The sequence below is a fragment of the Schistocerca serialis genome, chromosome 6, assembly GCF_023864345.2.
Source record: "Schistocerca serialis cubense isolate TAMUIC-IGC-003099 chromosome 6, iqSchSeri2.2, whole genome shotgun sequence".
Lineage (NCBI taxonomy): Eukaryota > Metazoa > Arthropoda > Insecta > Orthoptera > Acrididae > Schistocerca > Schistocerca serialis.
Genome location: NC_064643.1, coordinates 218,960,939 through 218,973,604, shown reverse-complemented (window position 1 = coordinate 218,973,604; position 12,666 = coordinate 218,960,939). Strand labels below are relative to the sequence as shown.

At 37.3% G+C, this 12,666-nt stretch overlaps 1 protein-coding gene across 2 annotated transcripts in view; it reads left to right on the top strand.

Moving 5' to 3' along the window:
* The window catches only part of LOC126483915 (sodium- and chloride-dependent glycine transporter 1-like), a 142,640-nt gene extending 131,516 nt beyond the window's left edge, over positions 1 to 11,124 (top strand). For both annotated transcript variants that reach the window (XM_050107188.1, XM_050107189.1), the window contains 3 exons: positions 4,090 to 4,190; positions 4,271 to 4,441; positions 10,817 to 11,124. In XM_050107188.1, the coding sequence (XP_049963145.1) occupies positions 4,090 to 4,190; positions 4,271 to 4,441; positions 10,817 to 10,918 (374 nt within the window). In that variant the 3' untranslated portion in view covers positions 10,919 to 11,124. The remainder of the gene's footprint in view (positions 1 to 4,089; positions 4,191 to 4,270; positions 4,442 to 10,816) is intronic.
* The last annotated feature ends 1,542 nt before the right edge of the window (positions 11,125 to 12,666 follow it).

Sequence of the window (12,666 nt, the reverse complement as noted above, 5' to 3'; positions counted from 1 at the left end):
TCGTCTCACGCGGTCTGCACGTCCAGCACGAATGCTGGTCCAACTGAGGCGCCAGGTGGAAATGGCATGGCAAGCCGTTCCACAGGACTACATCCAGCATCTCTACGATCGTCTCCATGGGAGAATAGCAGCCTGCATTGCTGCGAAAGGTGGATATACACTGTACTAGTGCTGACATTGTGCATGCTCTGTTGCCTGTGTCTATGTGCCTGTGGTTCTGTCAGTGTGATCATGTGATGTATCTGACCCCAGGAATGTGTCAATAAAGTTTCCCCTTCCTGGGACAATGAATTCACGGTGTTCTTATTTCAATTTCCAGGAGTGTATATATATATATATATATATATATATATATATATATATATATATATATATGAATATAATAGAGGGAAACATTCCACGTGGGAAAAATATATCTAAAAAGAAAGATGAGAAACTTACCAAACAAAAGCGCTGGCAGGTCGATAGACACACAAACTGTTTGTTTGTGTGTCTATCGACCTGCCAGCGCTTTTGTTTGGTAAGTTTCTCATCTTTCTTTTATATATATATATATATATATATATATATATATATATATATATATATATATATATATAATAGAGGGAAACATTCCACGTGGGAAAAATTATATATAAAAACAAAGATGAGGTGACTTACCGAACGAAAGCGCTGGCAGGTCGATAGACACACAAACAAACACAAACATACACACAAAATTCAAGCTTTCGCAACAAACTGTTGCCTCATCAGGAAAGAGGGAAGGAGAGGGGAAGACGAAAGGAAGTGGGTTTTAAGGGAGAGGGTAAGGAGTCATTCCAATCCCGGGAGCAGAAAGACTTACCTTAGGGGGAAAAAAGGACGGGTATACACTCGCACACACACACATATCCATCTGCACATACACAGACACAAGCAGACATTCATATCATATATATATATATATATATATATAAATCATTTAACGAAGTATCACACCTATGTTTATTTTCAAAAGTATAATCATATGGGGTATCAGACAAAATATGTGACTGGGTTGAGGATTTCATGGGATGGAGGATGCAGCATGTTATCTCCAATGGTGAGTCATGACAGACATAGAAGTTAACTTCAGGTGTACCCAGGAAGCATGTTGGGTCCATTGCTTTTCATCTTGTACATTAATGGTCCAGCAGACAATATTAGTAGTAACAAACTTTTTGCAGATGATGCAGTTATCTACAGTGAAATACAATCTGAATGAAGTTGTACAAATATTCTGTCAGACCTTAATAAGATTTCAAAGTCTTTGAATGACTTACACTTGCTTTAAATGTTCGAAGCTGTAAACTTGTGCGCTTCACAAAAGACAAAAACAGTATCCTATGAATACAATATTAGTGAGTCACAGCTGGAATCTGTAAACTCATACAAATACTTGGGTGTAACAGTAGGGATATGAAATGGAATGATCACATAAGCTCACTCATGGGTAAAGCACGCAGCAGACTTCGATTTATTGGTAGCATACTAGCAAAATGCAATCAGTCTACAAAGGAGATTGCTTATAAATCACTAGCACGACCCATTCTAGAATACTGCTCAAGTGTGCGGGACCATAAAAATAGGACCGGCAGGTGGTATTGAACTTTTACAGAGAAGGGCAGCAAAAACCATTAAAGGTCTGTCTAGCATGTGGTAGGGAGTCACTGAGATGTTGACAGAACAGAACTGAACTGGCAGACTTTAGAAGATAGACGGAAACTATCCCAAGAAAGTCAACTAACAAAGTTTAAAGAACCAGCTTTAATTATGAGTCTCTGCTACCCTTTGGATTACAGGTACACAAAACCTGACTTACTGCCCAGTGGCTGGCTAGAAACTTGAGGGCTCATGTTGTCATGTTGGTTGATTCCACACTGAGATTCAGAATCACTCAACTCTGAGCTGAGATTGCTGTGAGCATAACTCTGCTGAAGTTTAGCATTATATATGTGTTACCCAATTCTAGGGGTTTATCAGGCTAGTATACCTTGGGTGCACTGGTTGGGGTCCTATTAAAATGTTCTGTTGATGTCCGTATTCTATATCATGTGGGACACTATTGGAAGCAGAGTACTAAGGAAACTCTGGCAACTGCAGGGTACACCCAGCTACTTCTGCACCCACATCTTGCTAGATGAAGTTTGGATTTTGCTTGTGAAGGAATAAACTTACCCAATACTGGAAATATGCAGTAATTACAATTTTTCACAACAAAAGAGACAAACAAGGATTTAAAAAAACTGTAGACTTTTCCCTAATAGAATTAGATTTTAATGAAGTCAATGGGCAAGCATCCTTCTGACAGGGATACTGCACAATATACCATTATCCTCTAGTGTTTTGAGCTTCAATAATGAATGAAAGAATTTAATAAAGGAAGTTTGACACTATATCTAAAAATTTATTATAACAAGAATAAAATAAAGCAAACACAATGAAAAGAAAAGACTACAAATTAACGATGAAGGCAAAGACTCAGTTGATGAGTTTTTGTATTTAGAGATGCTTAAGATATGACATGGAAAAAATTAAACAGAAAACTAAAAAGGGTTTGGAGTGTTTTTGGTAAACTAAACTGGGTTTTCAAAACTAAGCTTCCAATGCTTCTGAAGTGGAAAGTTCACAACAGTCAGTGTTTATTTTCATTTTTTAGTTTATGTCAGTAAAATTGATTGTTTTAATGAACCATTTTAGTCTTTTTTGTACATAAACACAAATTCATAAAATGTGGACTTTTGACATGAAAACTATTAAAAAGGTTGGTCAGCAAGCTAGCATGTTGAGATCTACAAGGAGAGACAGGAAAGGAAAGAAAAGATCAGGAAACAGATTTGAGTAGAAAATGTAGTTATGACTATAATGAAAATGAAACAAGTATTTGGGAAGAAGTTAGCCATATTAATGGATAGTGGAGGGTTCTTTTGTGGATTCACTATCTATAATCTATTTCTGCATCATAGTACTGGAGACTCTTCTCAGAATTGGAAACATACCGTAGACATCTTCCTGCCATAGAGTGATAACATTCTCGAAAAGGTAGAAAAAATTTTAACACAAGTGGACTGCGATGTAAAAGTATTGATATCTGTCTTTGAAGAGACTGAAGGAAAAGAGATCCTAGAAAGATTTTGCTCATAGGATATGGCACTGAGGACATATGTGGAAGAATACTTCTGCACTGGGAAGTTGATAGCTCTTTTGTGGTTACACTTCTTGTTTCAATGTTTAACTCTTGAATGAAATGAGAATGACTTTTGAAATCCAGCAAGAAAGGGGACGGAGCAACCTACAGAGCAATAAAACAAATTTTATAAGCACAAAAAATTACCTTAATGGGAGAACACTCGTCTGAACAAAACGAGATGACACCCAAGTCAGTTTGGCACAAAACTTTTTGTATGTGCAGTGATGCTGTACATGTATATCACCAGACTCTTTCTTTTCAGTCTTCAGTGTTACTACAATCAAACACTGTCTTTTGACATTTTCAATCTGTATGAAAAATGAAATGGTACAGTATCACCATCACTCAAAACAATGCCAACCAATTGGAAACTAGCTAAAAATTTGGTCTAACCACAACAGAACCTGAAGGCAATCAGTTCAACATACTTCAAAGAAGTAACAACTAATTTTTGTTTTCCCAGCAGCATTTGGGCGCTAGACTCCTCAACAAATTCCTAGCGATGCTGAAAACAGTTGATTTTACATGAACAATTAAATTTAGAATTTTAAGTGGTATCTGTCTAACAATGTGACATTTTTTTAATTGCAATTCATTGGTTAATCTCCAAACTTATGTTGGTAGGGTCATTTCTTGTTTACAACTATTTAACTGATGAGAATACCAAACTTCATCACGAAATAGCATACACCGTCCAAAGATGTGAGCTAGTGGGCAAATTCAAACAGCAACTAGTGCCAATTTAGTTGCCATACTCCGTACACCATATTGCACTTCAATAAACAGGCTAAACAAGTTCACAGTCAACAGTTTTTAAGTTTTCACTACCCCTTAGATTATCTTACTGATTTTCTCTTAACAAATGTCAACCATATTTACAGGTTGTGAAAATTTTTGTCAAGACATAGAATTTATGATGAATGAAAAAGTTCAGATATGGTGGAAAATCTGTTGGAAGTACATCACTCCCTGCATTCTAACGGTAATAATAAATAATTATCTGAATTATAATACATTTGTAACAACAACAGTTAGGCTAACAATGTGGGTTCCCTGTTCTAGTTCATCTTCATCACAACGATACTTTTCAACACACGAATTTCCTACAACAATATTGAATATCCAGACTGGGCCATTGCGACAGGATGGATGTCTGCTGTCTCTTCAATGATCTTTATCCCAGGATATGCAGTCTATAAAATCTTCCTCACTGGGAAAGGAAGTATGCATGAGGTAAGTAGAAACAACATTCATGACACACATTTAAACATTCAAAATTTGTATCATCTTAATAATTACATGATTAACTGATTTCCCTAACAAAAAGCTTTCAGTAAAAAGGGGGATGAAAACTGATGGGAGACGGGGGGAGGGGGAGAGAGAGATGAGTTAGGGTATTCATATTCCGACCGACAAAAATCATTTTATGACAACTGTTTCTTTCTGTAAAGAAATTCTGGGGCAAAGAAAATAAAACAAACACCCTGTAACTCATATTCAATAAAAGAAATAACATACAATTCTTACATACAGTTACAATTTCATTTTTTTATTTTGGGATGGGTTGTACTCCAAATTGAGGTGCTCAAGATTTCTACAGAATTCTGAAAGAAATGTTGACTTTTTGTGCTTCTGAGAAATCAGAAACAACTGTGCACTGAAGCATCTAGCAGCAGAATCAATGGAGCCCAATAAAAATAGTTTTAAAGAGTTTGCTTCACACGCAGAAATTCTTCCGAGAACTTTAAAAGAAAATATCCACAAAAGTCAGCTGATATTACTTAATATTGTAACATACTGCATGCTAACTTCACAGTGTGTCCTATACCAAGTATCTCATATTTTTACCAAGTCAGTCTACATTTGACCTATGCTGGACTATTTGCATCTGCTGAACAATATGGGATCTGTTGATCTATGTTGATACAAACACTTAGTCCTCACTATTATAAAATATTATAAATGTGAAAGTAACTGTCTGTTACACTTTCATGACAAAACCAATGAACCAATTTTGATCAAATTCGTTATGGGGATAGCTTGAACACAGGAAGAAAGTAAGTTATTTTAGAAAGGGTGTAGAAGAAGATATTTATTGATTTGAAGCATATAACACAAAATATGGAACAATAATTCCTCTTTGAAAAAGCTATTTATCCTTTGACTTTTGGGCTTTATCATATTTGTGAAAGGGCTTTTATTATTTGATATGCTCTACATAATACGATTCAACATAATGAATACAATGCTTACACAATCCTCAATATGTTTAATCTTAACATCAGTCACAAGCCCATCACATTTTATTTTCTGAGCATCACACATTTCTTACAACCTCTGAGACACTTAAAAACTCACAACAACAGTGTCATTAAAACATTGTACAAAAAACAGAAGGATGTTGTGCCGTTACACGTAGAATGTGGGAAGCCCTTATTGCAGCAGCATCTTATTGTGATACGTGGGTGCAACTGTGGGTAACAGGCAGACATGTGAGGGCAGCTGACGTTATTGCATGTACAAATATTATAAAATTTGCGCTGCACCAAACTACAAACTATTTATTTATTTCTTCGTCAGTTTATTTAATAATTTTATTTTAATACCATCACCACTCATCACAACAAAACTACTTATACGTGCCCACAGCTCATGGTCTTTTGGTTAGCTTTGTGACCCTCATCATTAGGTCTCAGGTTTGATTCCTGGCCCAGCCGGTCTTTCTCTACTCAGGACTGGGTGTCTGTGCTGTCCTAATCATTGACAAGCAAGCTGCCAAACTGGCGTCAAATAAAAAGACTTGCACCAATCGGGCAAACATGACATACAGGATCTCCTGGCCAATAAAGGAATATCCGCATTTTACTGGCATGTGATCACAGGCAGAATACAATGCTCACACAACCCTCAACATGTTTAATCCATACTTCCATACTAACATTGTGAAATGTCAAAGTATCTCAGTCAGTCATGCTTTCATAACTAAACAACTGAACCAATTGCAGTGAAATTTGGTATGGAGATAATCAGCCCCCTAAGAGGGTGATGCTACTGCTGCCACCACATAGAATGTTAGGACAGTTGGTGGGGGAGGGAGGCTGGCGGAATGAGAGGGGGTGCTTCACAAGTTGTGCTTACCCAAACAAGCAACCATGTAAACACTTTAGGACAAACAAAACTACTGATACTCAAGTACAGCCACAGGTAGCAGGTAGCTGAACATGAAACTAACATCAAACACAAACTGTAATTATGTCTCCTTGATAACTCCTTTCACTCCACAGAGGAATTTCTGAGGAACTACTGTAGAGATTTTTATACAGTCTTGGAACTCCTGGGACTGATATCTTGCCAGTATCTGTATCGAAAACAAGCAATAATCATCGAGAGTCTTGATTTCCAAGCTAGATGAACTGTGTGTGTGTGTGTGTGTGTGTGTGTGTGTGTGTGTGTGTGTGTGTGTGTGTGTGAGCGCACACGCGCACCTGCACTTGCGATAGTTAAGTGTATATCAAAAGAAAAATATAAGAGAGAAACTGGACAGTTAAGCAAAATCACAATGTAATCAATAAAAAAATTGGCCACTGAGAGTTACACACACACACACACACACACACACACACACACACAGTTCATCTAGCCTGGAAATCAAGACTCTCGATGATTATTGCTTGTTTTCGATACAGATACTGGCAAGATATCAGTCCCAGGAGTTCCAAGACTGTATAAAAATCTCTACAGTAGTTCCTCAGGCTAGCCTGGATGTACAAAAAGAAATGAGCATGGTACTTCAGTTTATATATGTAGATATAGGAGATTCAATACAAATTTTTTTTTTATTTTCTTACTAAAAATGACTACAACTTATATTTTATGTTTGCATGAAGTAATGTTGCTCTATTATGTTTTTGATGGTTGGTGAATGCACTGTATGTTCAAATGGTAAAAAAGATGTTTTTTATGTGATACCATCATAATTTCCTTTGGGCCTTTGTCCCACTCCAGTGCAGGGTCGGGCTTGTTAATATGGATGTGGCAATGTTAGTGGCAGAGGGTGGCCGGATGCGCTTTCTGTCACCACCCCATACCCCCCGGGACGGAATTAGTGTACTCCAGCTGTTTGCGTTGTAAGCCATGAAAGAGTGGCAAACATTTTCAAATGTCTGAGCTGTGTAACTGAGGCCGGATGTGGGGACCAGCCCAGTATTCATCTAGTGGGATGTGGAAAACCGTCAAAACAAAAAACCACATCCCGGCCCTCATTGATAATCCGCCGGGCAGATTCGATCCGGGGCCGGCGTGCCTACCTGAGTCCAGGAAGTAGTGCATTAGTACTCTTGGCTAACCGTAACAAGTTTCAGATTTACTAGTACTGTGAAATCTTGCTTTTTGCCAAATTTCATGATTCTAGGCCAACAAAAAACACCGTATTGGTTTTGATGATTGAGTTTCTGAGTATCCAAATGTGTGACATAAATCGCCATATCTTTTGACTGAATAAAATTTTACACTGCCAAGGGATCACAGACCTTAATGCATGACGAAAATTTGATCGTCCTATGTCTACCCATTCCTGAGAAAAAGGGTTCTTAATAAATGGACGGACAGATGAAGTGATCCAGTAATTTTCAGGTTTGCAGCCGGATCCCATTAACATTCTGCCACGATATTTCAGCCCAGAGAAAACCGGCCATCCTCAAGTGAGTAGACGAAGTACTTAAGAGACCTGATGCAGCCATGATATTTATAGTGAATTCCGGACATGAGTATCGTACTGGCAGCTTACAGCGCATGCATTAGGAGGTGACATGTGCGAGGCAGCCAAGTTGTGTGTGCTGCCCGCACTGGTGAAGTAAGAACAAGCTAATCGCTGAGCATCAATTGAACATTTCGATTCCGTTGTGACCGCATCATTTCAATAATAGGATTCCTATTTTTATCAAGCTGAAAGCCATTATCATGATTCATTAAATTATCAGCAAGATGTATTTCCATGGATTCTTTAATTATAGGGTCCCAAAAGCTGGAACCTGTTGCTAAAATTTTGATATTATTGTATTCCATTGAATGTCCCATGGAAATGCAATGTTCTGCCACTGCTGATTTTAAAGGTTGCCACAGAGGGGTGGGTCTTTCGTGTTCTACACAGCGTTTCTGAATCGTTCGTGTTGTCTGACCTATATATACAGAGCCACACTCACAGGGAATTTTGTAAACACCTACCTTCTTCAATTGTAAATCATCTTTAACAAATTATTTTAGACGACATGTCCCCGGCATATGGAAGGAATGCAGTTGACTATAGTTGTCATTAGTCTCCTCAGAGTCTTGCTTCATGATGTTATAATTGTGCATAGCCTTCTGTATTTGATGCAAAGTACAGCCATTCTCTTTATAAACCTTCTCCAGAAGCATTAATTCTTCATGAAAGCTATCAGCATCTGAAATTACATGGGACCAATGAATTAAGAGATGGGAAGAGTGCTATGTAGAAGTTAGGACTGCTGAAGTGTGTATTAATCATACATTTTCACACATTCATATTTCAAGTTCAAAAATTAAATGAAAGTCAATATTACGTCTGAGCAAAGCTTTCTGCCTGCATATTTTGAATCTACATGTTATAAAGTATCACACTGAATATTTACAAGTAAAAAAATATACAATGAATATAATCTATATGTGTTTTTCTTAAGCCATACAAAGTGCCAACGTTTCCCGACCTAACAGGGTTGAGTGAGCAGTGCACACACACATACTCCAAAAGTAGACAGCAACCCTCTCTCGACTAAAATAACGCCACCAGCTTGGAATCTTCCTGTAAGTGCAAACAATTTGCTGTTCTTGGACTCAATTGTCAAGGATGTCATCCACATTATACATATTATGAGTAGGATGAGACTGTTTTCTTGCACTGTTTTAAGAATATCAAAAAACTTCCCATTGTTGACCTCATTAAAAACTTGTTCTCTTACCATTGAGGTAAGCTTCCAATGCCTAATGCTAGGGTTCTCTCTTTGAGTACTACCCTGACTGTTTGTTGAAACAAAGTGGTATTTTCTTCCACTCTGTTCCACTTGTACTGTTAAACGGATATTAAAAAACATGACCACATTGACCTTGTTAAAAGCTTGTCTTCTGGCCACCGAGGTGGAGATACTATGACTAATATTAGGGTGCTGTCTCAGCCTGCCGTCTCCCATAGTATGTTGAAATGATGCAATATTTTGTTCCACTCTGCCAACTGGAATGCTAATCTCCATAGATCATTCACTGTGAATCCATAAAACACAATCAAAGATTTCTTGTTCTTTATTGAGCATACTCCATAAGCTTCTCATAATCATTTTACAATCTAATACAAGTCTATTTTTTCCTATAACTCTTTAGTGTATTACATAGAACATGAAATTGCTTTACTGCTGCAGAAGAAGGTGTCTTATCATTCTTTATTACCTCAGTTGCATTTTCCATTGCAACAGTGTCCCACATTTGGATACATTTTCTAACGCCTTGATGTCATAGTATCTGAGAGAATATGGCCGCAGTGGACAGTTTTCAATGACATTTTTGTATTTTGGCAAATATAACATAAAAGAAATGATTTTAAATAACAATAGATAATTAATTCTGAACTATCACAAAAGGGTAGAATGACAGGTTATGACTTTTTATGTAAAAGGATTTAGAAATCACTCTGTAGTATTATGCGTGACATATGAAACTAACTGGGATAAACAGATTAAAAATTATTGCATGCCATATCGGCATTAATGGTTCACAGATAAAACTATCAAACCAAAAGAAACAGGAACTACATTCGTAAGCCAAAAGATGTTGCTTAAGCTCTGATATTGTAAAATAAAGTACTACTCTGCTTTTCAGTGAGATAGCAAAATTTACTTACCTTACATCAGATGACAGAAAAATCTGGAAATTTTCTTTAAAAAATAATGGGACAGGCATCCACTGTGAAACTCACTGACAACAATGATGGTGTGTATTAGAACTAGTTTTTACCACTCAGCAGGCAGCAGCACCATTCTGGGCCACTTTATCCCACCTTCTCCTACTTGTGCTGGATTATACATTTCTGTAACAGCAGACATGAGATACAAAGATAAAATGATTTAAATATTCTGAAGAATCAGAATTGACATACTAAGATAAAATGATTTAAATATTCTGTAGAATCAAAATTGACTTCACCTTGCTACAAATTACAAAACACTGTTATACCAAACAGTATTGTTTGCTAATTAACATTGGCAGTAACTGGAACAAGCTCACACAGGTCAACTTAAATACCAATTCCTCCACTCTCAGCACATCCACAAGAAGTGCTGAGTTATTGTGTACACATGATTAGTATGAAAAGAATCAGATTAGCCTGAAAAGAATCCTTTCTTATTTTTCAATGGTGAATTAAACCACAAATAAATTCAGAGATGATTGTGATACCCTTAGAGTCTCATTGCCTGAAAGCTTTAAAAAAGATAAACAAAAAGGAATACTGAACAAAAAAATATGAAATATCATGACCACAAAATGATGAAACATCATGATCACAATGTTCTTCCCTGTCTACATTTTTATTTTCTTTTGCAGAGACTTGTGAAACATCTGAAAGCAAGCAGTGAATGGGGTCCTGCTCTGCCAGAGAACCGAGCTGCATGGAAGGAGCATATTTTATCCAATACCAACAGATGAAGTAGTATTTTTAACTCTTTCATGTTCCTTTGCCTTGTTTTCAAAACCATACACTTAAAAGCAGATCGTGAATACAGTTACTTTCTCTAGCCATCTATGACATACTGGCATCTGCCTGTTTCAGAATCACTTGAGCTGGTACAATGGTGGCAGTAAATACGTAATACCATTATGCATTGTCATTTATAAGACTATGAAAAGTTATTTATGTGATCAATAAATATTTTTATATAGTATGTCTACATGTTCTCTATTTGTCTCTCACTCATTTTACTCACTCTGTGTGTGTGTGTGTGTGTGTGTGTGTGTGTGTGTGTGTGTGTGTGTGTGTTTGTGCGGGCAGTCTCCCTGCAACATTGTCCTTTCCACAACACTCAAATAAGTTCAAAATAGAGATGCTTAATATAAGCATAGTAATATTTTTTATGTTTTTTTACAGCTACAAGTACTTTCTTCACCTAATTTAGTTGCCCTTTCTGCTAAGTAACGGTATTAAAAAAGTGCTTCCAGTGATATTTACAAAGGTACTCACACAGGATCATGCTCTTTCTAATGAAAATGATTTAACCTCAGTAAATCATTTGATAATGAATGCAATACAAATGCAAGAACACTTAAGGAAGAATTTGCCAGGTGCAGTAAGGAAAATCACAGTTATCATAACTTCCAATGACTAACCTGGAACAATGGTAAAGAGGTGAACCAATTATCTGGAAGACTTATTCAGTCTACTTTTGGCATTTTGAAACACCAATCCAACGAATGGTATCATCATGGGTCGCTGCGAAAGTCGAAACTGCATCAGAGCCCCAGTATGGTGAAAGTTATGGTGATCCTCGTGTACGACTGTGATGGTGTTCTCCTAACCCATTACGTTTCTCAATGCACAGTATTACCATTCGTTTTTGGAGCATCAACTGCGACCAACTTTGCAAAAGAAGTGGCGACACTTTCTGTGCAACCCACCCATCATTTTGCATGACAATGCACAAGCACATACAGTGCAAGCTGTGGCTGCTCTGTTCAGTCGATGGGACTGGGAAGTACTGTACCATCCACCATATTCCCCAGACTTAATCCTTGTGACTTTGATTTGATTCTGAAGATGAAGGAACCACTTCGTGGCATTCACTTCAGAACTGTTCCAGAGATTCGACAGGCAGCAGACCGCTCCATTCTCACCATCAACAGAACAACCTCTGCTAACAGTAGGCTACGCCTTCATCATCACTGGCAACGGGTTCTACACAATGCTGGTGACTACTTTGACGGACAGTAACAGGTGCAAAGTAACTCTTTAATATTGGTTGTGAAGAAATAGTTGACACTATTTAATTTCCAACCCCTGTACTTTACAGAAGCAGCTTGCAGTAACTGCTTCTGTCAGTTAACGTACAACTTTACTCCCCTTGTACTCTCAACATGTCTTTCCCTCTCATCCTGCAGTCAGAGTGACTTGCCCTTCCTTTTTAACCTTCCCCAGTCTATCCTTCTCTCTTCCCCCCAGAGAAGAAACTAGTAATTTCAGAGGTAAGAGAATGTATGTTCTCTCACAGGTACATGTGTCTCTCAGCAGTACTGACATTTCCTCTGAAGATATGTATTCTGTCTAATAATGTTATAGTTTTCTTGAGAGAATTTTTCTTTTGATAGAATCAAACACAAAAAACAACAGGTAGTTGCATTTACTCATAAGCCAAAGGAGATTTATAAGGTTGAATATAGGGATAAGATTATGAAGTGGATGA